The sequence below is a fragment of the Erinaceus europaeus genome, chromosome 1 (assembly GCF_950295315.1).
Source record: "Erinaceus europaeus chromosome 1, mEriEur2.1, whole genome shotgun sequence".
Classification (NCBI taxonomy): domain Eukaryota; kingdom Metazoa; phylum Chordata; class Mammalia; order Eulipotyphla; family Erinaceidae; genus Erinaceus; species Erinaceus europaeus.
This window is the reverse complement of record NC_080162.1, coordinates 105,257,151-105,281,552: the sequence shown is the minus strand read 5'-3', so window position 1 is coordinate 105,281,552 and position 24,402 is coordinate 105,257,151. Positions and strand designations below refer to the sequence as shown.

The 24,402-nt window shown below is 40.2% G+C and overlaps 1 protein-coding gene across 3 annotated transcripts in view; it reads right to left on the bottom strand.

The window, feature by feature from the left end:
* Positions 1 to 2,911: 2,911 nt before the first annotated feature.
* The window catches only part of LOC132538944 (cytochrome P450 2C9-like), a 28,524-nt gene continuing 7,033 nt past the window's right edge, over positions 2,912 to 24,402 (bottom strand). For 2 of the 3 annotated variants that reach the window (XM_060192321.1, XM_060192326.1), the window contains 8 exons: positions 21,297 to 21,459; positions 20,714 to 20,863; positions 18,569 to 18,729; positions 18,163 to 18,339; positions 15,239 to 15,380; positions 12,550 to 12,737; positions 8,020 to 8,161; positions 2,912 to 3,658 (listed from right to left, as the gene is read on the bottom strand). In XM_060192321.1, the coding sequence (XP_060048304.1) occupies positions 3,477 to 3,658; positions 8,020 to 8,161; positions 12,550 to 12,737; positions 15,239 to 15,380; positions 18,163 to 18,339; positions 18,569 to 18,729; positions 20,714 to 20,863; positions 21,297 to 21,459 (1,305 nt within the window). In that variant the 3' untranslated portion in view covers positions 2,912 to 3,476. The remainder of the gene's footprint in view (positions 3,659 to 8,019; positions 8,162 to 12,549; positions 12,738 to 15,238; positions 15,381 to 18,162; positions 18,340 to 18,568; positions 18,730 to 20,713; positions 20,864 to 21,296; positions 21,460 to 24,402) is intronic. The other variant, XM_060192331.1, reaches the window with a different exon arrangement.

Below are 24,402 nucleotides of genomic sequence, written 5' to 3'. Positions count from 1 at the left end.
CCAAGTTCAATCCTTGCTATCACATATACCAGAGTGACACTCTGGCTCTACCAATCTCTCTTTCTTATGAATACAATATTCACTTTTCATTTTATTTCTATTTATTTAGGCTAGAGACAAAGAGAAATTGAAAGGAAAGTGAGAGGTTGAGCCACCAATCCCTACCTGCATGGGGAAGGTTTCACAAGTGGTGAAGCAGTGCTGCAGGAGTCTCTCTGTCTCTCACTCTCTCTCTCTTTTTTGAATTTTTTTGTTATCTCTATTTATTGGACAGAGACAGCCAGAAATCGAGAGGAAAAGAGCAATAGGGAGGGAGAGAGACAGGGCAACACCTGCAATACTGTTGCACCACTCACAAAGCTGTCCTCTGCAGGTGGGGGCCAGGGGCTGGAACCTGGGTCCATGAACATTGTAACATGTGCACTCAACCAGATGCACCACCACTCAGCCCCTCTTTCACTCTCTCTATCCAATAAATACATAATGATAATACTAAAAAAAAATTTTTTTAAGAGAGAGACCTGCAGTCCTGCTTCACCACTTGTAAAGCTTTCCCCATCCAGGTGGGAACCTGGGTCCATGCACACTAACATGCACACTCCACTGTAGGGGCCACTACCCGGTCCCCAAAATATTTTTTTTAAATATCTGTCAACACACCTCATCCACCTACATGATATTAAAATATAAATTAGAAGTAAATAGTTAATAACAAATGGAAAATTAATAACAATGGAAAGGTAGTTAATAACAATGGAAAGAGGTAATTGAAAAGACTGGAAGTTTCCGTATGTGCACTTACTATCCTTTTTGTACATGCTTTATTTGTATACATTATCATAATTGATGTTGGTTAATATTAATTGCATAATTATAATACAAATAAAACCCACCAATGTTTTTGAAAAGCCATGAGTAAATGAGTACATGGTCATTCTAATTCAGGATATGAGGAAACACTTGTTTTCAGGCACTTTGAAATACCTTTCCTTTTTAAAATGGCCTTAGACATTTTGTTCATTTCAAGTCTTTGAGGTATTCTGATAAGAGACAAATGGCCCTTTAGTCTGGTGTATTGCACAAAAGTAAAAGACTCTGTGGTGGTTGTGGGGGGCGGGCCGTTCAGGTCCTAGAACATGATGGCAGAGGACCAATTGGGGATTGTATTGTTATGTGAAAACTGGGAAATGTTATGCATGTACAAACTATTGTATTTCCTATTGAATGTAAAACATTAATTCCCCGATAAAGATATTTTTAAAAAAGATTTAGAGTAATCCATTATCATGGAAACGTCTTTCACATCTTTTTCCAAACACCATCCTCAGCTGCAACCACAGTTTAGGATTCTATTGATGGCACTGCAGATTATGTTTAACCTCTAGAACTTGAAGAAATGCACATTTGCATCTGTTAATCACTGATGTCAACAGTTTCTCTTCCACAGTTTCTCTCATTTCTAACCCCAAACCTCAAAGAGTTAATCTAGGTGACACACAGGCAAGAGAGCTTTTTGATCACATTCTCTTTGTCCTTCCCTGTGCTCAACTTCATGATAACCAACAAGACCTATTTTTGTTACCTTCTTCATTTAATTATTATTTATTTATTTATTTTCCCTTTTGTTGCCCTTGTTTTTTTATTGTTGTAGTTATTATTGTTGTAGTTATTGATGTCGTCATTTTAGATAGGACAGAGAGAAATGGAGAGAGGAAGGGAAGACAGAGAGAGGGAGAGAAAGATAGACACCTGCAGACTTGCTTCACCACCTGTGAAGTGACTCCCTTACAGGCGGGGAGCTGGGGCTTGAACGGGGATTCTTTTTTTTTTTTTTTTTTGGTAATTTTTTTTCTTTATTTATCTTCCCTTTTGTTGCCCTTGTTGGAACGGGGATTCTTAAGCTGGTCCTTGTGCTTTGTGTCACATGCACTTAACCTGATGCGCTACTGCCCGACTCTCATCTTCTTCATTTCTTACCTGCATCCCGCACAAAAGATGGGAAGTCTGACAACTGAGTCGCCAAATTTTTTATTTAAAACATGCAAGGGGAGAATTAGTTGTGTTTGTCATATACTGATCATTTTGCTCTATGTCACACTGACTACATAGAACTATAGACCAGGAGATTATTTTAACAAGCATGATGCCCAAGATAAGTGTTGAAAAGTATGGAGAACAGATACATTTCAACAGTAAAATCTAGCGCTCTTTTAATGGTGAGTAGGTCTTCCTGTGTCCTAAGAGCATGGTTCCTCTGTCTTCCTGTGTCTTAAGAGTACTTCACTGTGACTTTGATTTCCATTTTTCTGATAAAAATAGAATTTCTTTTCATTTGCTGTCTGGCCAACTGCATCACCTTTATTCAGCTGTCTGTTCAGTACTTCACAATTTTATTTTATTTTTAAAATTATTTTATTTATTTATTATTGGATAGAGACAGAGAGAAATTGAGAGGGGATGGGGGACAGAGAGAGGGAGAGAGAGAGGGAGACACCTGCAGCCCTGCTACACCACTCACGATCATAGTCCATTCTTCTGCACACCACCCTCACAACTTGTCCCAGTCAAAGGCTATCCTCAGCTGCAGCTATTGATTGGGATTCTACTGCTATAGATTACAATTACCTGCACTAGAAACTGGTAGATTTAAATAGTTTTGGCTATTGATATCAGTCAATTTTTCCCCTAGAAGATGAGGCTGCTCCTGAATAGTTTTTCTTACTTTTGAACACAAACCTAAAATAATAGTAGGTGACACACAGGTCAAGAGAGTTTTCTGTTCTCATTCTGTTTGTCCATAATGGCACTCATCATCATGAGATCCAGCAAGACTTACTTGGATGATTTTCTCCATGTGATGCCTGCATCTTTTACAAAGGAAGGGAAGTCTGAGAACTGCTCTTAAAGATGATTTTTTTATCTTTATTTATTTATTGGATAGAGACAGCCAGAGATTGAGAGGGAAAGGCATGGTAGAGATAGGAGAGAGACAGAGAGACACCTGCAACACTGCTTCACCACTTGTAAAGCTTTCCCCCTGCAGATGGGGACTGGGGGCCCGAACCCCGGTCCTTGTGCATTGCAACAGGTGCACTCAACCAGGTTTGCCACCGCCCAGCCATAAAGATGAATTTTTTAATTTAAACATACTGACAAGAGCTGATTCTATTTGGTAAGACTAATCACTTTGCTCAGTGGCATTTTAACTACAGAAAACTACATGCCGGTAGATCACATTAACACATATGATAGCAGTAAATGATGTCACTGTAAAGAACAGCAGTCACAATGAGTCACTGGACCTCTTTGTTCCTGGAGGTAAGGCATTTCTAAATCTTGAGAGAACGGGGCTGTTGCAGGGGGAGAGGATAGAGAAGGTAATGCCATAAGGTGGAAGAACATGGAAGGAAATGAAAGAAGCCAAGGTGAGGAAGCAGATGAAAAATCACAACCAAAAGTGGGTAGCCTGTCTTTCTTCACACAGGTATCATACAGATCTGGTAAGGAGGTGGTACAGAAGCAAATCCATTGGCAATTGGGGTGGTATCAATATTCTTGGGTTCCACCAGGGATTTCAAGGTAAAATTCTGTAAAATGTTGGTCAAGAATAAAAACAGCTCCATACGTGCCAGGCTTTCTCCTGCACATGACCGTTTTCCTGAAAACAACAAACACAGACAGCAGGGATTACTTGACCATTGTGTTTCTGGCTGACAGAGACCATGCAGTAACTATATGATGATGGTGACTTCAAGACCATAAATCATTTAATGATAGGTGTGATGGGTAAAAGGAAGGAAGGACGTTTGGTTGCTCAAAGAATAAGACACATATGCTATCCACCTAAAGTCTTCACAAGTCTCCATTCAGCAATTATTATCTCTATGTACTATGCAAAACAGTTCATTAAATATTGCTCTTTAGAGAAAAAAATTTTGTTTCTCTTAAAGAAGCTTGGTGGAACTTTTTTGGGTATCACATTAAATCTGTATATGGCTCTGGGGAGAATATTCATTTTTTTCTTTTTTAAAATGTTTTAATCTTTATTTGTTGGATAGAGACTGTCAGAAATTGAGAGGGAAGTGTGTGATAAAGAGGGAGAGATACAGAGAGACACCTGCAGCACTGCTTCACCACTTGTAAAAACTTCCCCCCTACAGGTGGGGACTAGGGGCTTGAACGTGGGTCCTTGCGCACTATAACATGTGCACTCAACAAGGTGTGCCACCACCTGGCCCCTGAGAATATTCATTTTGAAGATATTAATTCTTCCATCCATGAGCATTGAATGTTGTTCCATTTCTTGGTATCATTTTCTATTTTCCTGAGTAGTGACTCATAGTTTTCAGTTGACAAGTCTTTCACTTCTTTGGTCAGCTTTATTCTTAGGTATTTTATTAATTTTGCTGCAACGGTGAGTGAGAGTGATTTCTGGATATCCTCTTCTTCGGATTTAGTGTTTGCATAAAGAAATGACACTGATTTTTGTACATTGATTTTATAGCCTGACACCTTGCAATATTGCCAAATAACTTCCAGTAGTTTTCTGCTGGATTCTTTAGGTTTTTCTATGTATAATATCATATCATCTGCAAATAGTGAGAGCTTGACTTCTTCCCTTCCAATCTGTATTCCTTTGATTTCTTTCTCTTGCCTGATTGCTATGGCAAGAACTTTCAATACTATGTTGAAGAAAAATGGTGATAGTGGACAGCCCTGTTAGTCCCCGATCTGAGGGGGAATGCTTTCAGCTTCTGTCCATTGAGTATGATGTTGGCTGTAGGTTTGCTATATATGGACTCCAGTGTCTTGAGGAATTTCCCATCTATTCCCATTTTTGGTAGTGTTTTGAGCATGAATGGGTGTTGGATCTTGTCAAAGGCTTTCTCTGCATCTGTTGAGATGATCATGTGGTTTTTCATTTTGCTTTTATTGATGTGGTGAATGACATTGATTGACTTATATATGCTGAACCAGCCTTGCAGTCCTGGGATGAATCCCACTTGGTCGTGATGAACAATCATTTTGGTATATTGCTGTATCCTGTTGGCCAGGATCTTGTTTAATATTTTGGCATCATGTTCATCAGAGATATTGGTCTGTAGTTTTCCTTTGTTGTTGTGTCCCTATCTGCTTTTGGTATCAGGGTGATGTTGGCTTCATAGAAGGTAGAAGGGAGTGTTGCTGTTTCTTTGATCTTATGGAAGAGCTTTATTTATTTATTTATTTATTTATTTATTTTTTTATTCGAGGAAGGTAAGCTATCTTCTGTTGGTTCAATTCATCAGCCTGACCATGGTTACTTTATTTTTTTTTAATTTTTTAATTTTAATTTTTATTTTTTTTTAAATTTTTTTTATTTAAGAAAGGATTAATTAACAAAACCATAGGGTAGGAGGGGTACAACTCCACACTATTCCCACCGCCCAATCTCCATATCCCACCCCTCCCCCGATAGCTTTCCCATTCTCCATCCCTCTGGGAGTATGGACCCAGGGTCATTGTGGGTTGCAGAAGGTAGAAGGTCTGGATTCTGTAATTGCTTCCCCGCTGAACATGGGTGTTGACTGGTCGGTCCATACTCCCAGTCTGCCTCTCTCTTTCCCTAGTAGGGTGGGTCTCTGGGGAAGCTGAGCTCCAGGACATATTGGTGGGGTCTTCAATCCAGGGAAATCTGGCCGGCATACTGATGATACCTGGAACCTGGTGACTGAAAAGAGAGTTAACATACAAAGCCAAACAAATTGTTGAGCAATCATGGACCCAAAGCTTGGAAAAGTGGAGAGGAAGTATTAGGGAGGTACTCACTGCAAACTCTAGTGTACTTCTGCTTTCTTACTTTGGTGCCATACTCCAAACTCAGTCAATTTCTGCTTTGCATTTCTACTTCTTCTTCTTTTTTTTTTTTACATGCATAACATTCCCCAGATTCCCATTTAACAATACAACCCCCACTATTTCATTCATCATTTTTCATGGACCTGTATTCTCCCCACACACCCACCCACGCCAGAGTCTTTTACTTTGGTGTAATACTCCAATTCCATTTCAGGTTCGACTTGTGTTTTCTTTTCTAATCTTGTTTTTCAACTTCGGCCTGAGAGTGAGATCATCCCGTATTCATCCTTCTGTTTCTGACTTATTTCACTCAACATGATTTTTTCAAGGTCCATCCAAGATCGGCTGAAAACGGTGAAGCCACCATTTTTTACAGCTGAGTAGTATTCCATTGTGTATATATACCACAACTTGATCAGCCACTCATCTGTTGTTGGACACCTGGGTTGCTTCCAGGTTTTGGCTATTACAAATTGTGCTGCCAAGAACATATGTGTACACAGATCTTTTTGGATGGATGTGTTGGGTTCCTTAGGATATATCCCCAGGAGGGGAATTGCAGGGTCATAGGGTAGGTCCATTTCTAGCCTTCTGAGAGTTCTCCAGACTGTTCTCCACAGAGGTTGGACCAATTGACATTCCCACCAGCAGTGCAGGAGGGTTCCTTTGACCCCACACCCTCTCCAGCATTTGCTGCTGTTACCTTTTCTGATGTGTGACATTCCCACAGGAGTGAAGTGATATCTCATTGTTGTCTTGATTTGCATTTCTCTGACAATCAGAGACTTGGAGCATTTTTTCATGTGTTTCTCGGCCTTTTGGATCTCTTCTGTGGTGAATATTCTGTCCAAGTCCTCCCCCCATTTTTGGATGGGGTTATTTGTTGTCTTGTTGTTGTGTCTGGCAAGCTCTTTATATATGATGGTTATTAAACTCTTATCTGATGTATGGCATGTAAAGATCTTCTCCCATTTTGTGAGGCGTCTCTTGATTTGGGTAGTGGTTTCTTTTGCTGTGAAGAAGCTTTTTAATTTGATGTAGTCCCATAGGTTTATACTTGCCTTAGTCTTCCTTGTAATTGGATTCGTTTCATTGAAAATGTCTTTAAAATTTATGCGGTGATCTTATGGAAGAGCTTTAGAAGTATAGGTACTAACTGTTTGCTGAAGTGGAATTCTTTTGTAAAGCCATCTGGTCCAAGACTTTTATTTTTGGGAAGATTCTTAATAACTGTTCTGATTTCTTTGTCCGTGATTGGTGCATTTAGGTTTTGTAGTTCTTCTTGGTTCAGTTTTGGAAGGAATATGTTTCTAGGAATTCTTCCATTTCTTCCAGATTCTCTAGCTTGGTGGCCTATAGTTCTTTGTAGCAAAAAATTGTTCTTGAACTAGAGCACTCACTACTCAGCTCTGGCTTATGGTGGAGCAGGGGACTGAAACTGAGACTTTGGAGCCTCAGGCATCAGAGTCTTTTGCATAGCCATTATGCTATCTACCCCCATGCAAAAATGAAAAGATTTTTCAAAAACAAAAGTGTGTTGCTGTACTTTCTTTTATGAGTGTAATATGTGGTTATTTGTCTATCCATGCTTTACATATTTATTCTATACCCTATGTCTACTTACTCTTTATTAATCTCCCACACATCAAGAAAATCCAAGTTTTAAGGGCCGGATAGTGGCACACCTGGTTGAGTGTACATGTTACAGTCCTCATGGACCCAGGTTCAAGCCCCTGGTCCCCACCTACAGGGGGAAAGCTTTGCAAGTGGTGAAGCAGGGCTACAGGTGTCTGTCTTATGCTGTCCCTCTCTACCACTCCCCTTCCTCTCTATTTCTGGCTGTCTCTATCCAATAAATGAAAAAGATAATGCAAAAATATTTTTAAGTACAAGTTTTGTCTCACATAACTAATTATAACTAACATGCTCTTTTATTTCTACACCACCATTAAAAAATCTTTTCTGAGTTTTGATGTATTGATTGTGTCATCTCTACAACCATCCAGTAGTCTCACCCAACAATGCAGAGGTGTCATAAGGAAGGAAAATCTGTAGGCACTGGGGTGGAGCTCATTATAATAGACAAAGAGCGATTCTGTCTGCCCAGGAGTGGTTGCTATGTGAGTGTCCAATACTCCTAAAGAGGAAACTTGTTGTCTGAGGGACTAAAGGGAATGTTACCTGTTGAGAAAGCCATGAAGTGGTCACTCTTCTTAAAGTTGCCACTCTCATCCAGGAAGTGGTGAGGATCGAACATGTTTGGCTTGGGGAATTCTTTGTCATCATGCAACACAGATGTCAGTGAGGTAATTACAGTCATGCCCTGGAATGAGTGGAGGCCAACTGATTATGAAGTCATACAAATGGAAGAAATATTGCTAAATGTTTAGTGCAATTTTTTAAAAATTTCTGGATAAAAAAAAAAATCCCAGGTTGAAGGAAGAAAAGGGGTATGTTGAGGCAGACTGAAGAAGAAATAATTGAGGGTAACTTCAAGGCCAGTGGTCGAAACAGCGCTAAAGTACATGCTAACAGCACTTGCAGTGCTGAATACATGTGTCCTAGGATGCCCTGAGTCTCTTTGCTTATCAGTGTTTTTGGACACTGCTGTTTGTCCCCACCTGCTGCTTCAATTGCTTCAACGTTCACTCATACTGTATATGTGTTTTAGTTCAAAATAGAAATGTGTCTTTGATATGAATTGAGAGAAGCATGCAGGAAAGTGGGCCTCACTCTAAGGTGAGGGGAAATATAGGCTCTTTAGTAGAAATGTGCGGTTCCTGCTGTCTGAGGGTTCATATATAATATTGCCTATCACAACCTAATCAACACATCGAGTGCCACACTAGCATGTTTCACTTCAGACTTTGTCCAGAGACTTCAGGTGTGGAACAAAACCTTTCAGCTTCATCACTCTGGTGAGACCTTTCCTTTCATAGTATTCTCTAATTCCATTCCAGGTGTTCCACTCCCCAATAAAGTCCCTAAACCTAGATACAGACCAGGTCCCGTGAGATAGACCATATGTTCACACATGTCCATAAACCAGGGAAAAATATATACCTGAAAGCAGAAGTACACAAGAGTCTGCCGTGAGTACAATTCATCTGCACTATTCCAGCATTTAGGTCCATGATTGTTCAACAATTTGTTTAGCTTTGTATGTTAACTCTCTTTTCAGCCACCAAGTTCCGGATGCCAGCATGATGCCGACCAGACTTCCCTGGATTGCCGACCCCACCAATGTCCTGGAGCTCTGCTTCCCCAGAGACCCACCCTACTAGGGAAAGAGAGAGGCAGACTGGGAGTATGGAAGCAATTACAGAAGCCAGACCTCAACCTTCTGCAACCCACTGTTGGTATCTTCTAATTCTGCTTTAAAAAACCCCTTCGGTTTCATTTGGTTTAAATCCCCCCTGCTTAACAGTGCATTCTATTTACATAACCACTGTATTCTATTTACATAACCACTGCCGTCTATTTACATGAATCACTTTTACATTTACATAAAGCACCACCTTCCCTCCAGGGCATTGGTGGTTTAGTGGTAGAATTCTCACCTGCTCCGCCCCCTCTCCTTGTCACACCCTGATTTTCACCAGTCACTTTTCTCTCCACCCTCTCTGCGTCACATCCTGTTCACACCCTACTTGGGAAGTGTATATAAAGACAACATTGTTCGTTTTAGTTAGTTGTTAGTTTAGTCTAGCTTGGTATAGATTGCGCTGCATCCTGCATGAATAAAGAGATACTGCGTACAGCTCAACCATGAGTCCCTGGTCGTCTGTTACCCGCCCGAGAAGCCAGCCCGGCAAAAACAACAACCCACAACGACCTTGGGTCCACACTCCCAAAGGGCTAGAGAATGGGAAAGCTATCAGGGGAGGGGATGGGATATGGAGATTGGGTGATGGGAATTGTGTGGAGTTGTACTCCTCCTATCCTATGGTTTTGTTAATGTTTCCTTTCTTAAATAAAAAAAAGAAAGAAAATTGTCTTTGAGCTTAGACTATATGCAATTATGTTAGAATGTTTGTAAAAAAGGCATCTAATAAAAATTAAAATTTTCTCTTTCATGATCATATGAGTTCAGTAAACAGTATTAGTATTTATTATTGCCATGCAGATTTTCTTTTTCTTTTTTCCTTTTTTCACCAGTGCAATACTCAGCTCTGTGTGTGGTGCATGGAATGAACCTGGGACTATGAAGGCAAAGGGAAGGCAGTCTCTTTGCATAACCATTATGATACCTGCCCAGCCCACCATGCAGATTTTCTATCTGCATTATAATATGAGATATTTTCATGATTATTAACCCTCTTTATAAAAACACAAATAGGGGGGCCATTTGTGGGCCCCCATAGGACTTTGCCCTCAACATGAATCAACAATGGTAGAGAATGTTCCATCTTCTGAAGGGAGGCTGGACAACATATTCTATCTTCCACCTGAGGAAGATAGGTTCTGAAAGTGGGCAGCTTGGAATGTTCCTACTCATGACCACAAAGTGTGAGCTCAGATCTATAGGGATGCAAAGGTCACATAGGCTCCTAAGCTGAATATGGGCCCCAGATCACATCAAATCGATGCAGTTTACAGTCAACAACATTTATTCACCTTCCCCATACTTGGGAGCTACTCTCTTCCCTGATCCAGCTTCCTGGTCCTTTTTCCAGCCGTGACATCATCTCCCCAGACAATAATTGGGTCCACTTGCATATCACATGTCAGGCTCAGAAAAAAAAAGAAAAGAAAAAGAAAAACACTAATAGCATCATGGGCCCTTTAGAATATATCTAAAATAGGCCTACTAACTATCTACAAAACAGAGACCCCCAAATCTTCATCTGCACTATTCCAGCCTTTAGGTTCATGATTAGTCAACAATTTGTTGGCTTTAGATGTTAACTCTTCTCTCAGCCACCAGGTTCCAGATGCTACCGTGATGCCAACTGGACTTCCCTGGGCAGACGACCCCACCAATGTGTCCTGGAGCCCTGCTTCACCAGACCTGCACCCCACCAGGGAAAGAGAGAGGCAGCCTGGGAGTATGGATCGACCAGTCAATACCCATGTATATCGAGGAAGCAGTTACAGAACCCAGACCTGCCACCTTCTGTACCTCATAATGACCCTGGGTCCATGCTCCCAGAGGGATAAAGAACAGGAAAATTATCAGGGAATGGCATGGGATGCAGAGTTCTGGTGGCGGGAATTGTGTGGAGTTGTACTGTTCTTATCCTATGGTTTTTGTCAGTGTTTCCTTTAAAAAAATTTTTTTGTATTTATTTATTTATTCCCTTTTTGTTGCCCTTGTCATTTTATTATTGTAGTTATTATTGTTATTATTGATGTTGTTGTTGTTGGATAAGACAGAGAAAAATGGAGAGAGGAGGGGAAGACAGAGAAGGGGAGAGAAAGACTGACAACTGCAGACCTGTTTCACCACTTGTAAAGTGACTCCCCTGCAGGTGGGGAGTTGAGGCTCCAATCTGGATCCTTCCGTCTGTACTCGGGCTTTCTGCACCTGCGATTAACCCACAGCGCTACCGCCCAACTCCCCAGTGTTTCTTTCTTATAAATAAAAATTATATAAAAGAGAAAATAAACACACAATTGATTAAAAAAATAAGAAAACCCTTCATTTTGGTAATATTCATTTAAGATCATTAATTGAAGAAAGTTGGATCGATTAATAATATTGCATGAATAAATAGATATCATGTTATGAGTAAAGTCTTCAATAGAGATACCATAGATCTTTATTACTAAATGTTAAGTAAGAATCATGTCAATAAAAAACATCTACTAGATACCAGAATGAAGATAACACAGACAACAGTGAGTACAGTTTCCTTATATCCCTGCTTTTCACTATGAGATTCAGAGACATACAAATAACTAAATACCCCTCTGACCAAACCATAACTGCTAAAAAATCCTTAGTTAAAAAAAAAAAAAAAATCACTCCGGGAGTCAGGCAGTAGCGCAGCAGGCTAAGCGCACATTGCACAAAGCAGAAGGACCCACATAGGGATCCGGGTTCAAGCCCCCGGCTCCCCACCTGCGGGGGAATCACTTCATGAGCGGTGAAGCAGGTTTGCAGGTGTCTATCTTTCTCTCCCCCTCTCTGTCTTCCCCTCCTCTCTCCATTTCTCTCTGTCCTATCCAACAACGATGACATCAACTACAACAACAATAAAAAGACAACAAGGGCAACAAAAGGGAAGATAAATAAATAAAATTACAAAAAAAAATTAAAAAAAATCAAATTGACTGATAGAAAACAGACCAGGTTAGGAGCTCAGAAGTAGAGCAGAGAATTTGCATGCAGGAGGCCAGGTTGATCTGCTGCCTTAGGTATCTGAGAGCAACACTCTATTTCCTCTCCCTCTATCTTTCTGATCTTCTCTGATGCAATAAAATAAATGTCTTGGGAAAAGGAAAAGAAAGAAGAAGGAGAAAACAGTGAAAGGATAAATAGCTAAAGGATAATGAATGTATTAAAGAAACAGAGCAAATTTAGAAGACTTGCTGTTTATAAACTAAACTGGAAACAACAAAAAATCCAACCAAGCCTCCAGCCAGATTATGCCTTTTTTTTCCCTCTCTCTTATATACTCTCTCAGTCACAGAGAATTGAATCTATACCATGAAATAGATAGATATGAATAGAGTCTCTGAGGTCTGTATAAGAGAAACAAAGGTTACCTTAGGGATGACATAGTTCCTGAATTTAATGTCACGGGTCACGGCATGGGGCAGGTTTATGGGCAGGAGGTCAATGTATCTCTGGACCTCATGCACCAAGGCGTCCATGTAGGGCATGTGGCTCCTGTCCTGCATGCTGGGGCTCCGGTGTCTGCCAATCACACGCTCAATCTCTTCCTGGGCCTTAGCTGATAAAGACACAATATGCAATGATGGCAAAGAGAGGGGCTGGGTGATGGCACACCTAGTTAATTAAGCGCACACAGTACCATGTGCAAGGACCCGGGTTCAAGCCCCAGCTTCTTTACTTGCAGAGGGGACCCTGTGTGAGTGGTGAAGCAGGTCTCAGGTGTCTGTCTTTCTCTTTTTCCTGTCATCCCCTTCCCTCTCAATTTCTTTCTGTCAAAAAGAAAAGAAGAGAAGAAAAGGAAAGGAAAGGGGAGAGGGAAAGGCAGGGGAGAGGAGGGAAGAGAAGAGGCACAAAAGAAAAAAAGTGTGGGGCCAGGCAGTGGTGCACCTGGTTAAATGCACACATTTCAGTGCGCAAGAACCCATGTTCGAGCCCCTGGTCCCACCTGCAGGACAAAAGCTTCACGAGCAGTGAGACAATGCTGCAGGTCTCTTTATATAAATTACCCCCCTCTCTATTTCTCTTTGTCTCTATCCAATAATAAATAAATAAAATGTTTTTCAAAGAAAAATGCAAACACCATCTAGGTATCAATTCAAGGTGATATGCGGTATTACGAAGGCATCTCTACATCAGTAGAAGTATCACGTGTGTGCTATTTGAAATAGGAACTCTTCATCTTACATATGAAAAAAAATCCACTTTAATAATTCCAGCTATTTCTTCTAAAAGTTATATTCCATTTCTGAATAATGAATTTTTTTGTTTCCTAATTAACTGTATTTTAGACAATATCAATGTCTTGATATAGGGGCTGAGAATTTACATCTAATACCTACCTATAAAAAAGCATACTCTCTGAAGTATATGCACTACTCCACTTGCCATATATGTTAATTTATAATTTTAACTATCAAAATATTCATTTAAATATCATTCTAACTACAGAAACAATAACCCTGCTAAGACAACTAAGATTATTTCTTCAACTACACCATGTTAATTGGCAATTAAAAATTTACTTGCCTATTAATTTAGGATTATTTCCAACAGCCAAGACAGATCTTTTGAATTCCTAATAATAATTTTGATATATTGGAAATGTAACATAATTAATCACTTCTGTTATCTCTCCTCACACCTAGTTATCTGCTGCTCTGATTTGAAATAGGCTTTCAAGGCCTGGTAGTAGCAATGTAGAAATGATCTCTGAGAGACTCATTAGATCTCAACAATTTTCCACTTGGGCTTTAATAGGGAAAATTCTCACTCAGACATGTTACGATGTGCAAGGACCCTGTTTAAAGACCCCACTCCCCACCTGTAAGGGTGGAGGGAGGCTTCACAAGCAGTGAAACACTGTTGCAGGTGCCTCTCTCATGTTAACTCTGCTCTCTCTGTCTCTCTCTCAATTTTTGTTGATACAGAAGGAAACAAAGTAAAAAGATGGGCTGGCAGTGGCACATTTGGTTGAGGGCACACACTACAGTGCACAAGGAACCAGGTTCAGGGCCCTGGTCCCCACCTGCAGGGGGAAAGCTTCATGACTGGTGAAGCAGGGCTGCAGGTAACCCCCTATCTCTTCCCTCTCAATTCCCCCCTTAAATTATCTCTGTCTCTATCCAATAATAGATAAAAAGATTTTTAATTAAAAAAAGGTGGAAAGTAGAAAATAGGAAGGAAGGGAATGAGGGAGGGGTGAAGGGAGGGAGAGAAAGATCACTTGGAACCATGTATTTGTTTTTTCCTGAATTTCTTAATTATTTTTATTTATTTACTGGGTAAAGACAGCCAGAAGTTGAGAGGAAAGGGGGTGGCAGAGATAGGAGAGAGACAGAGAGACACCTGCAACACTGCTTCACCACTTGCAAAGTTTTCCCTCTGCAGGTGGGGACCAGGTGCTCAAACCCAGGTCCTTACACATTGTAACATGTGAGCTCAGCCAGGTGTGCCACCACCTTGCCTGGAGCTGTACATTTGTCATAGAGCCACTAAGTCCCAGTAAAAACCCCAGTGATTAAAAAAAAAATTAAGGGAGTCGGGCAGTAGTGAAGCGGGATAAGCACAGGCAGAGCAAAGTACAGGACCAGCATAAAGATCCAGGGTTCGAGCCTAGCTACCCACCTGCAGGGGATTCGCTTTGCAATCAGTGAAGCAGGTCAGCAGGTGTCTATCTTTCTCTCCCCCTCTCTGTCTTCCTCTCCTCTTTCCATTTCTCTCTGTCCTATCCAACAATGAAGACATCAACAACAACAACATTAATAACTATAACAATAAAACAACAAGGGCAACAAAAGGGAATAAATAAATAAATATTAAAAAATTAAATCCAACAGTGCTTTGCTGAGTTTGTTACAGCCCACAATTTCTTCTCTCCTCCCAGTGATACTTCCATATATTATAAAGATGTCACATTAATCTCTCTTCACTAAATTTGGGAAAAATTATTTGGTCAGTTTTTCAGATAAAATGTAGATTCTCTACAGTGGATGGGGGTTGCATTTGAAGTGTTTTGCAGGATGTTTCCTATAATTCATCCAGCCCACCGTGCTGTCCTACCTGCGACCTCTGGGTGCTTCAGCAGCAGGAGGAGGGCATATCTCAGGGTAGTGCTCGTGGTCTCTGTCCCAGCTGCAAACAGATCAACTGCAGTGGTTGCCAAGTTTTCCAGAGTGAACTCAGTCTGCTGATTGTGTTTCTCCTAGGATGATACGATGAAATTTCTCAGTGAATTAATGTTCAGAATTACAGTAATTCAAAATAACTTATAGGACAGGAGAGATAGCATAATGGTTATGCCAAAAAGACTCTTGTGACTGAGACTCTGAGGTCCTTGGTTCAACACCTGGCACCACCATACACCAGAGCTGAGCAGCACTCTGGTAAAAATAAAATAAAATGAAATATCTTAACAACATACAGCTATAAGGTCAAGCCCATATATAAACTGCAAGATCTGTTTTAGAAAAAACTCCTTGATGATGTGCAAGATAGTGCAGACAATGTGACCCATGGTTTTCAACTGCTTCATCTCTAAACAAGGAGATTGTATCAAAATCCCTGCTGGTCTTTTGAAGATATTTACATTCATTTGCAATTTTTGAAGTGAGACTAGAAACTATCTTAAAAATTAAACACAAAATCAGAAGGTACATAATTTACAATATAAAATCATTCTTTCAGACTCTCTTACTTGAGGCTCCAATGTCCCAGGTTCAATCCCCTGCACCACTAGAAACCAGAGCTGAACAGTGCTCTGGCAGAAAAAAAAAAAAAGAAAGAAAAAAGAACTAAAACCCTTCTTTCTTCCTTTCTTTCTTTCTTTCCTTCCTTCTTCCTTCCTTTCTCTCTTTCTTCCTTCCTTTCTCTCTCTCTTTCTTTCTTTCATACATGAAGGTGACAGGCTGTCACAAAAGTCTCTCATGACTGAAGGAATCAGCAGGGAATGGTCAAAGACTCCAACTAAGTCCTGTTAAAATACAATCAATTCTTATACCAGAGACCATGTGGTTTCTCAAAAGCAGATCACTCTCTCTGTCTCTAAGTTTTCCTCCCTGTCATGCCTCCTGCCTCATGAGATCTGTTACAGCAACTAATAACCAAATGCTGAAGATTAGCAAGAAGTCAAGGAACTAGAGAGAGATCCTTGATCTCCCACTCCAGGTTTTGATCCTAAAGCAACCCAGATCAGGGCAGAAAAGACTATGCAATGCTAAGTCCAGCTCAGCATCTTGACAGTCACATGGCACTACACAGAGCAGTGACTAACGTTTATATTTACAGTCTTAGACAATAGTCAGACTAGTACCTAAAAATGAAGAGAAATACCACAAGACCTGCCACAGACCTCATCAGCCATTGGAAAAATTGACCCTACTAAGGAAGGTATTTTCTGTTTGTTTGGTTTTTGTTTGTGTTTTTGTTGTGCTTTGACTTGGATTTAGATAAAAAGAAAACACAGCACTGAGTCTTCCTTCAGTGGGGTGGGGGATAGGTTTGAACATGGGTGGCATACAGGACACCTATTTCTACTATATGATTTAAACAATAAAAGATATTTCTTCAAAACTGCCATGAAACTATGCCACACTTCAAACTTCTGGACAAAAATCCAACAACTGATAATTTTTTCTAAATGACCTACCAAAATAAGAGAAGGTAAGGACTAAAGAAAAGAATTTCATAGTGAAAATGGAAGAAACTGTCAGCACACACAAGCCCATCCCCAAAGTCCCCCAAAATACTAACCCATGGATAATCACAGCGGGATGGCACATATATAAAACTGACACCAAAATGAGTGGGGGTAGGGTTGGGTGGTCAAACACCTGGTTGAGTGCATATGTTACAATGTGCAAGGACCCAAGTTCAAGCCCCTGGTCCCCACCTGAAGGGGGAAAGCTTCATAAGTAGTGAAGCAGTGATGCAGGTATCTCTCTGTCTCTATCTTCCCCTTCCTCTCAATTTCTGTTTCTATTCAATAAACAAATAAATAAAGATAATTAAAATCTTAATCTGATAAAAAAATTAGTGGGAGATGTTTAAATAGGTGAAAATTAACCCAGGATGTAGACTGATTGGAGAGGTAAAGAAAGACTAACAAACTCTCAAGATCTCTAGTTTAAAATGTACACATGTATAGTTATTATAAATATTAATTTTTACTTTACCTTTTATATTATATATTATATTTTATAATTCATATAAATATAAATATAATTTTTTCTACACATGCAAATTCATAGCATAATTATTCATTAATTAGATGATGTGCTCCTGGTATGAAAACCAACATGAATACTATTGGAATAGTATTGCGATCACACCAGGAAATGTTTATATTTTCAATTGATTGATTTTTGGCAAAGTGTCATGATGATTAGGTTGGAAAAAAATGTCTTTTCAACAAATGGTAGGGGATCCAAATAGCCATCAAAGTCCAACTACATATCTATACCATTTCTTTCTATTTTTAAACTTAATTAAGGCTGTGGTACCCACCTACTCTCTGCCACCACATCTCTGAGCCTACATATACCATTTATACATCTAGACTTCAGACCCTCCCCTTCACTGGAAGAATATCCAATCACTGGAAATGCAAGAACCTTAGCACGAATTTGAAAATTCCCCATCTTCTTACACACTGTGTGCCATGGTAATATCCAGTGTCACATTGTGGCGTGTATTTTAAATTTTCTACCTTGTTCACAATTGCATCCATTTCACCTGAGTTATCTTTCTGTCTATAAACATGTAAATTACGAATACCTAGAGAGCAGGATTAGTATATTCCACTTTCTATAACAATTAGTTTTCATTTTCCATAATACTTAGTACACAAGTATGTATACAGAAGTACTTAGAGGTCTTGACAGCATTACTTGTCTGATCATTAAATAATCTCTGGGAAATACACAGTTAACTAATGAATCACAAAATGCATTATCAATTAAATAACTGTACTACTGTTAACATGTTACCTGCTTCATTTTAATCAGGAAACAGTCAATCAGGTCCCGGGGATTATTAACATCTAGGGATTCTTGATGTTCCTTTGTTTTCTCCAAAATGTAACTTTTTATAAAATCATAATTTTTTAACACTTGGTTATGCCTCCCTGGGAAATAATCAAGTAGGACAGGGAAAGCATTACAGAGCTAGAAGAGAAAACAATACTTTTTTAAAATAAAAATGCACAGAATGAAGACGACGTATGATGTGTCAAGCATGTTTAGAAAGTATATAATATTGACAAATTATGATTACCACCCCTAAAGCAAGACTGTGGCACTTTCACTTGAAGCTTGGCACATCTGAAGATTGCATTTATGGGAGACTAGACGAGAGCATAAATGATTTCTAAGTGTGAAAGAATCTTTACTTTACCTGAATCCATGGAGAGCTGATAATCCTGACATTTTCATTAAGTCTTTCCATGATGTTCAGAAACATTTCATCTGAATAATCAAAACGTTTCTTGAAAATAATTGAGCATATCACATTGCAGGGAGCACTTCCCAGGATAAAAGTGGGGTCACAGGGTGAAGCTAAAGAATCAGAAACAATTAAAAACACAATTTAAATTATAAATATGTATCTATGTTGTACACACATATGAACAGCTTTTATACAACCAGAAGATAAATTGAGAAACTTTTACATCCCTATATTACATACAAATTCTTTTAACAGAAAACTAGATGGCATGCATAAAATTAAAATCATTTTCCTTTAATTGAATCAGGCTATGTCAAACTAGCTAGTAATATAATTATTATTTCTAAATATACAGTTTACATTCCCTGCTTGTTATTTATAACACCTATTTTCCAAGGTACTAGTCAATTACAGGGAACAAATTTAAATATCTCACTTTCTAGATAATTTAATAGTTAAAGATATGAGTATTAATTAGTAGGGCACCTACGTAAAAACCCTGTGTGGAGGGTGAACGTGGATGTTCAGCTCCATGGGCCGGGGCAGGGGTGTGTGTGGGGGGTTGTAATTGGATGGGACACAGTGGGAATAGTGTTTATGTACACTCCTATTAATTTGTAATTATATAAATCACTATTTAAGTAATATGAGAGGGGGAAAATTGAGTGAATGTCTCAAACTTTTTAAAGCAAAGACTGAGTCTTTTTAATGCATAGGCTGAGTCTTAAGATATGTTGACTCTCTTAAAAGCTTAGTCCAGGGAGAACAAAAGCAACCTGTGGCACAGCTATATGCAAATGATGTCAAAGGGCATAAAATATCGTGAGGGTGTGTATGATGCAGCAAATCCTAACAAGGGGATATTTCAAAGTTAACCCAATTGCCAAACATTGTGATTATCGAAATAACTATCTATTGTCTTCTTGGACCCTAAGACAACAGGAATCTCCTGCTTCCTCTATAGAGCCTATGTTTCTCCCAATCCTGGAACCTCTGGGATGGGGCTCACTTCCCTGCATGCTTCTCTCAAGTCAGGCCAAATGATATTGCACCCACCGATTCCAGCCTAATCAGTGCAACAAGTACCATCTCAGCATGCTCCACCTCAGACTGTGAACAGAGACGTCAGGCATGGATTGCCAACCCTTCACCCTCATCACTCGGGTGAGACCTTTCCTTTCATGGTATTCTCTATTCCATTACAGGAGGTTCTCTTCCTAACAGGGTCCCAAGGCCTAGATATAGGCCTGGTCCCATTCGATAGGGCATATGTTTGCATGTATCCATAAACTAGGGCAAAATATATACCTGAAAGCAAAAGTACACAATAGTCTGCAGTGAGTCAGTATCAAGTTCATAATGAAATAGTGTCTACTTAGACTTAGATACCCTCCAACCTACTTCCTAATACAGTTCTCTCACTCACTCCAAAGCTAACCTTAGCAAAGCAAGGACTGCAAAAGCTGAGTAAGGGCAAAAGACTGGCATACTCTAATGATGACTCTTTAGTCACTATCAGGCCATTCCACCAGCTGGGGCCCTAATCGGGGAATCCTGAGATTCCCAAACAGACATGATGGGCCTAGACCTCAAATAAATCCCTCTCTCCATTGTTGCCAGTCATTTCTATCAGGAACAACAAAATAGAACCCTTTGTGGGCCCCCATAGGACCTTGCCCTCAACTTGGATCAACAATGGTAGAGAATGTTCCATCCTCCAAAGGAAGGATAGACAACATACTCTATGCTACACCTGAGGAAGTTGGGTCGATACTGGGGCAGCATGAAATGTTCCTAGTCATGACCATAGAATGTGAGCTCAGATCTAGAGGGATGTAGAGTTCACACAGGCTCCTAAAGCTAATTATGGGACCCAGATCACATGAAATTGATGGGGTTTACAGTCAACAATATTTATACCCCTTTCCCATATTGGGGGGCTACTCTCTTCCCTGATCCATCTTTCTGTCGTTTTTCCAGCCATGACATCATCTCTCTAGACAATAACTTGGATCCACCTGCAATGTTTCCAAAATTCATTGAAATATAGAAAAGTCTGTTAAGGTAAGAGCTACAGAACATCGATTCACACACCATTGGTTTTCCTGAACTCCTCCACGATGCAGCGGGCTTCCTCTTGAACTCGGTCCTCAATGCTCCTCTTCCCCATCCCAAAGTTCCGCAGGGTCATGAGGGAGAATCGACGGGTCTCTTTCCATATCTTCCCATTGCTGAAAACAACTCCTACCAGAAGGGGAAATAAAAATTGAGATGTTAATTCTAGGGAAGGTAAAAGAATAATAGAGACAGAGAGTGAGAGAGAGAAGTGGGGGGTGGTGCTCTGACCCCGGCATAGGGTTAAGCACACAAAGTTCAAAGGACAAGGACCAGTGCAAGGATCCCAGCCCCCCACCTGCAGGGGTTCACCTCACAAGTGGTGAAGCAGGTCTACAAGTGTCTATCCTTCTCTCTCCCTCTCCTTCTCCCTCTCCTCTCTCCCCTCGCAAGTTCTCTCTGTCCCATCAAAAAAAAATCTTTTAAAAAAGGAAGAAAGAAAAAGAATCTGACACTAGGCATCCATTCAGAAAAGCCCAGCTGTGCTGTAGAGCATCAAAGGCCTCTTCTCCATCTTCCCACCATCATTCCCAGGGCTGCACATATATACACTTGCACCTACCATGTCCTTTACTAAGTTTATCAAATACCGGGAAGCTGCCTCTGCCAGCAAACTCTTCCCCCAGATCAGTCAGGGCTTCCTTCACAGCTTCATATCCATGGAGAACGACAGTGGGCTTCATGCCAAAATACACAGTGAACACAGGGCCATACACTTTTGACAGCTGTGAAAGGAAATGCATAAAATATCAAGAAAAGTCACTGTTTGATAGTATATCATGCATAGTTCTGTTATTTATATGTTTATTCTGTCACACACTACTTAAATATTTCTTAATAATGCATAAATATGAAGGTGATAACACAGCTGTCATTTAGGCATAACCTGGCTGGGTCAGTGACCCAAGCAGTGGGTTTATTTACCCCACTTGCAGAAAAGGAGGTTGAGACAGGAGACTTCCAGTTCATAATCCAGTATTTCATGTCTAGTCTACAAAACCTCCACATTTGATCCTCATTTATATAAAACTCTGATCTTTGAGCAGCATATCAATATTCAACAACTATATATAAATTTTAAGTTTTCTTTATTATTTTAATATCTTTAAAAATATTTATTTACTTATTCCCTTTTGTTGGCCTTGTGTTATTGTTGTAGTTATTGTTGTTGTTGTTATTGATGTCGTTGTTGTTGAAAAGGACAGAGAGAAATGCAGAGAGGAGGGGAAGATAGAGCAGGGGAGAGAGAAAGATAGACACCTGCAGACCTGCTTCACTGCCTGTGAAGCTGCTCCCCTGCAGGTGGGGAGCCAAGGGCTCAAACCAGGATCCAACCACTGGTCCTTGCACTTTGCTCACCTGTGCTTAACCCGCTGCGCTACAGCCCGACTTCCTTTCTTTATTATTTTTTGTATTTATTCCTTCATTTTAAAAATATATTTTATTTTTATTTTATTCATTTGTTCCCTTTTGTTGCCCTTGTTGTTTTATTGGTGTGGTTGTTGTTGGATAGAACAAAGAGAAATGGAGAGAGGAGAGGAAGACAGAGGGAGAGAGAAAGACACCTGAACACCTACTTCGCCATGTGTGAAGCGACTCTCCTGCAGGTGGGGAGTCAGGGCTCAAACCTGGAGCCTTACTCCAGTCCTTGCACTACATGCCAACTGAGCTTAACCCGCTGTGCTACAGCCCAACTCCATTTATTTATTTTTTTACCAGAGTACTGCTTAGCTCTGGCCTATGGTGGTGTGGGGGAGGAGGAGTTGCCTGGATTTTGGAGCCTCAAGCATGAAAGCCTCTTTGCACAACCATTATGCTATCTACCCCCATCCAACAATTATATTTACATAAATACTCAGAGGACTCTACTCAGTAGGGTTTACTGTGGAAATTCTCACTCACAGACCCTGGAAAGGATATAAGATTCTGTACTTCTAAAATCAATTCTAGTAAATTTAAAACCCAATCTGATCATCAGATATTTCTAACAAAGATACACAATCAGCATCACAGAGACAGATTCAGGGCATATGTACTTTATGAAGAAGTTTCTTCTACCCTGCAGCAATCATGATAACAGCTGATGCAGAATCCAGGGAACACTGGTACCAACATTGGATCGACCTTCTCGTGGTGCATCCCGTGAGTACCCATTTATTGGGGAATCTGACGATCCTTCCTAGCCGACTGAATCCACATGGATCCCATTCACTTTCAAAGCCAGCAACAAGCAGACATCAGGCTCAACCTGATGCTGTTGACTGGCTACGGAAAAAGGGCAAACGCTAGAAGAAGAAGAACTGATTTCCTTTTCCTTTCTCTCCACTATGCTTGTCCTGAGCACCAAACAATTTCACTAACATCAGGCACAATTTGTCTCAAGGAAGTTCAAATCCTATGGAAATCTCTAATATCAGCTTATATTATTGATAGTTACTATAGTCAGTCTGTAATAAAAATTTTAAATGAATAGATAAAGAAAGAAAAAAATCACATTCTATGAATGTGAATGAATTCCAACCTAGAATGTTCCCAGAAATGACTATGAGAATTCGACTTCCGGAGGCGGAGCTACGAGCAGCAGATCGCTTTCTCTCCTCTCCTCTCTTCTCCTGGATCAACTAGGAATACCAAAGGAGACCACCCGGACCGAAACAAGACAGGACTAGAATGACCACAGAAACCCAGTAAATCACCCGTGAGTACAAACACACATGGCTGGTGACAGAGAGGAGAGAGGGGCCTAAGGAGAGATTAAGTGACTGCTAACAGTTCAACAGTTTGTCAGTGGAGACACCACCTCCAGTCTGCTCCACCAACAAGGGGACAGCTGAAGGGAGGAAAGGACTCCCCAGAGACTCACCAAGTGCAACTCTGAGTCTCCATTGCTACTACCCTCAGAATCTGGAGCAGCAACAGGGAGGGACACCAGGGGACAGAGATCTAACCAGGAAACTCAGGAGAAGACCTATACCTCGGTGGCATAGCTGAGGGGCTGTGAAAGTCTCTTTGCATAACCGCTGGATTATCTCTGCCACACCCTGCTTTATCTCTTGGTCAGGAGTCAGTGATTAAGCTAAGAAGCCTATTGATAGTTTAAAAGCCCTCAGGCTCCCATAGCCTACAGGGGAAAAAAAAAAAAAGGCTTTTACACCACTGAACTCCAACTCAGGGATTGAAAAAACTGTTAACTTATATAAAATGGTTAAAACAACAAGAAAAAATATTGGAGACTCAAACCAGGACAAGAGTCCAGCTAAAAGTCCTCCAGAGGGTGAAGCACAAAACAACGAGTTCAACATCCAAACATTAGCTAAGGAAATAATAACAGGAGTGAGTAAAGAATTTGAAAAAATTGTAATCAGAAATGCAGGAACAACAAATGAGAATATGGAAGAAAATTCTAATTATCTCATGGTTATTAGAGAGCTGAAAGCTGAAATCTCTGAGCTAAGACGGCAACTAGCTGAACAAGCTAAAACAGTATCAGAGCAGGGCAACAAAATAGATGAACTCCAGAAAGCAGTAGAGGGCAGAGAGAATAGAATCAATGAGGCTGAAGACAGAATTAACAGGATTGAGGATGAATTAGAGACAACTAAAAAAGAAGTAAGAGATCTCAAAAAGAGATTAAGAGATGCTGAAAACAACAACAGAGTCCTATGGGA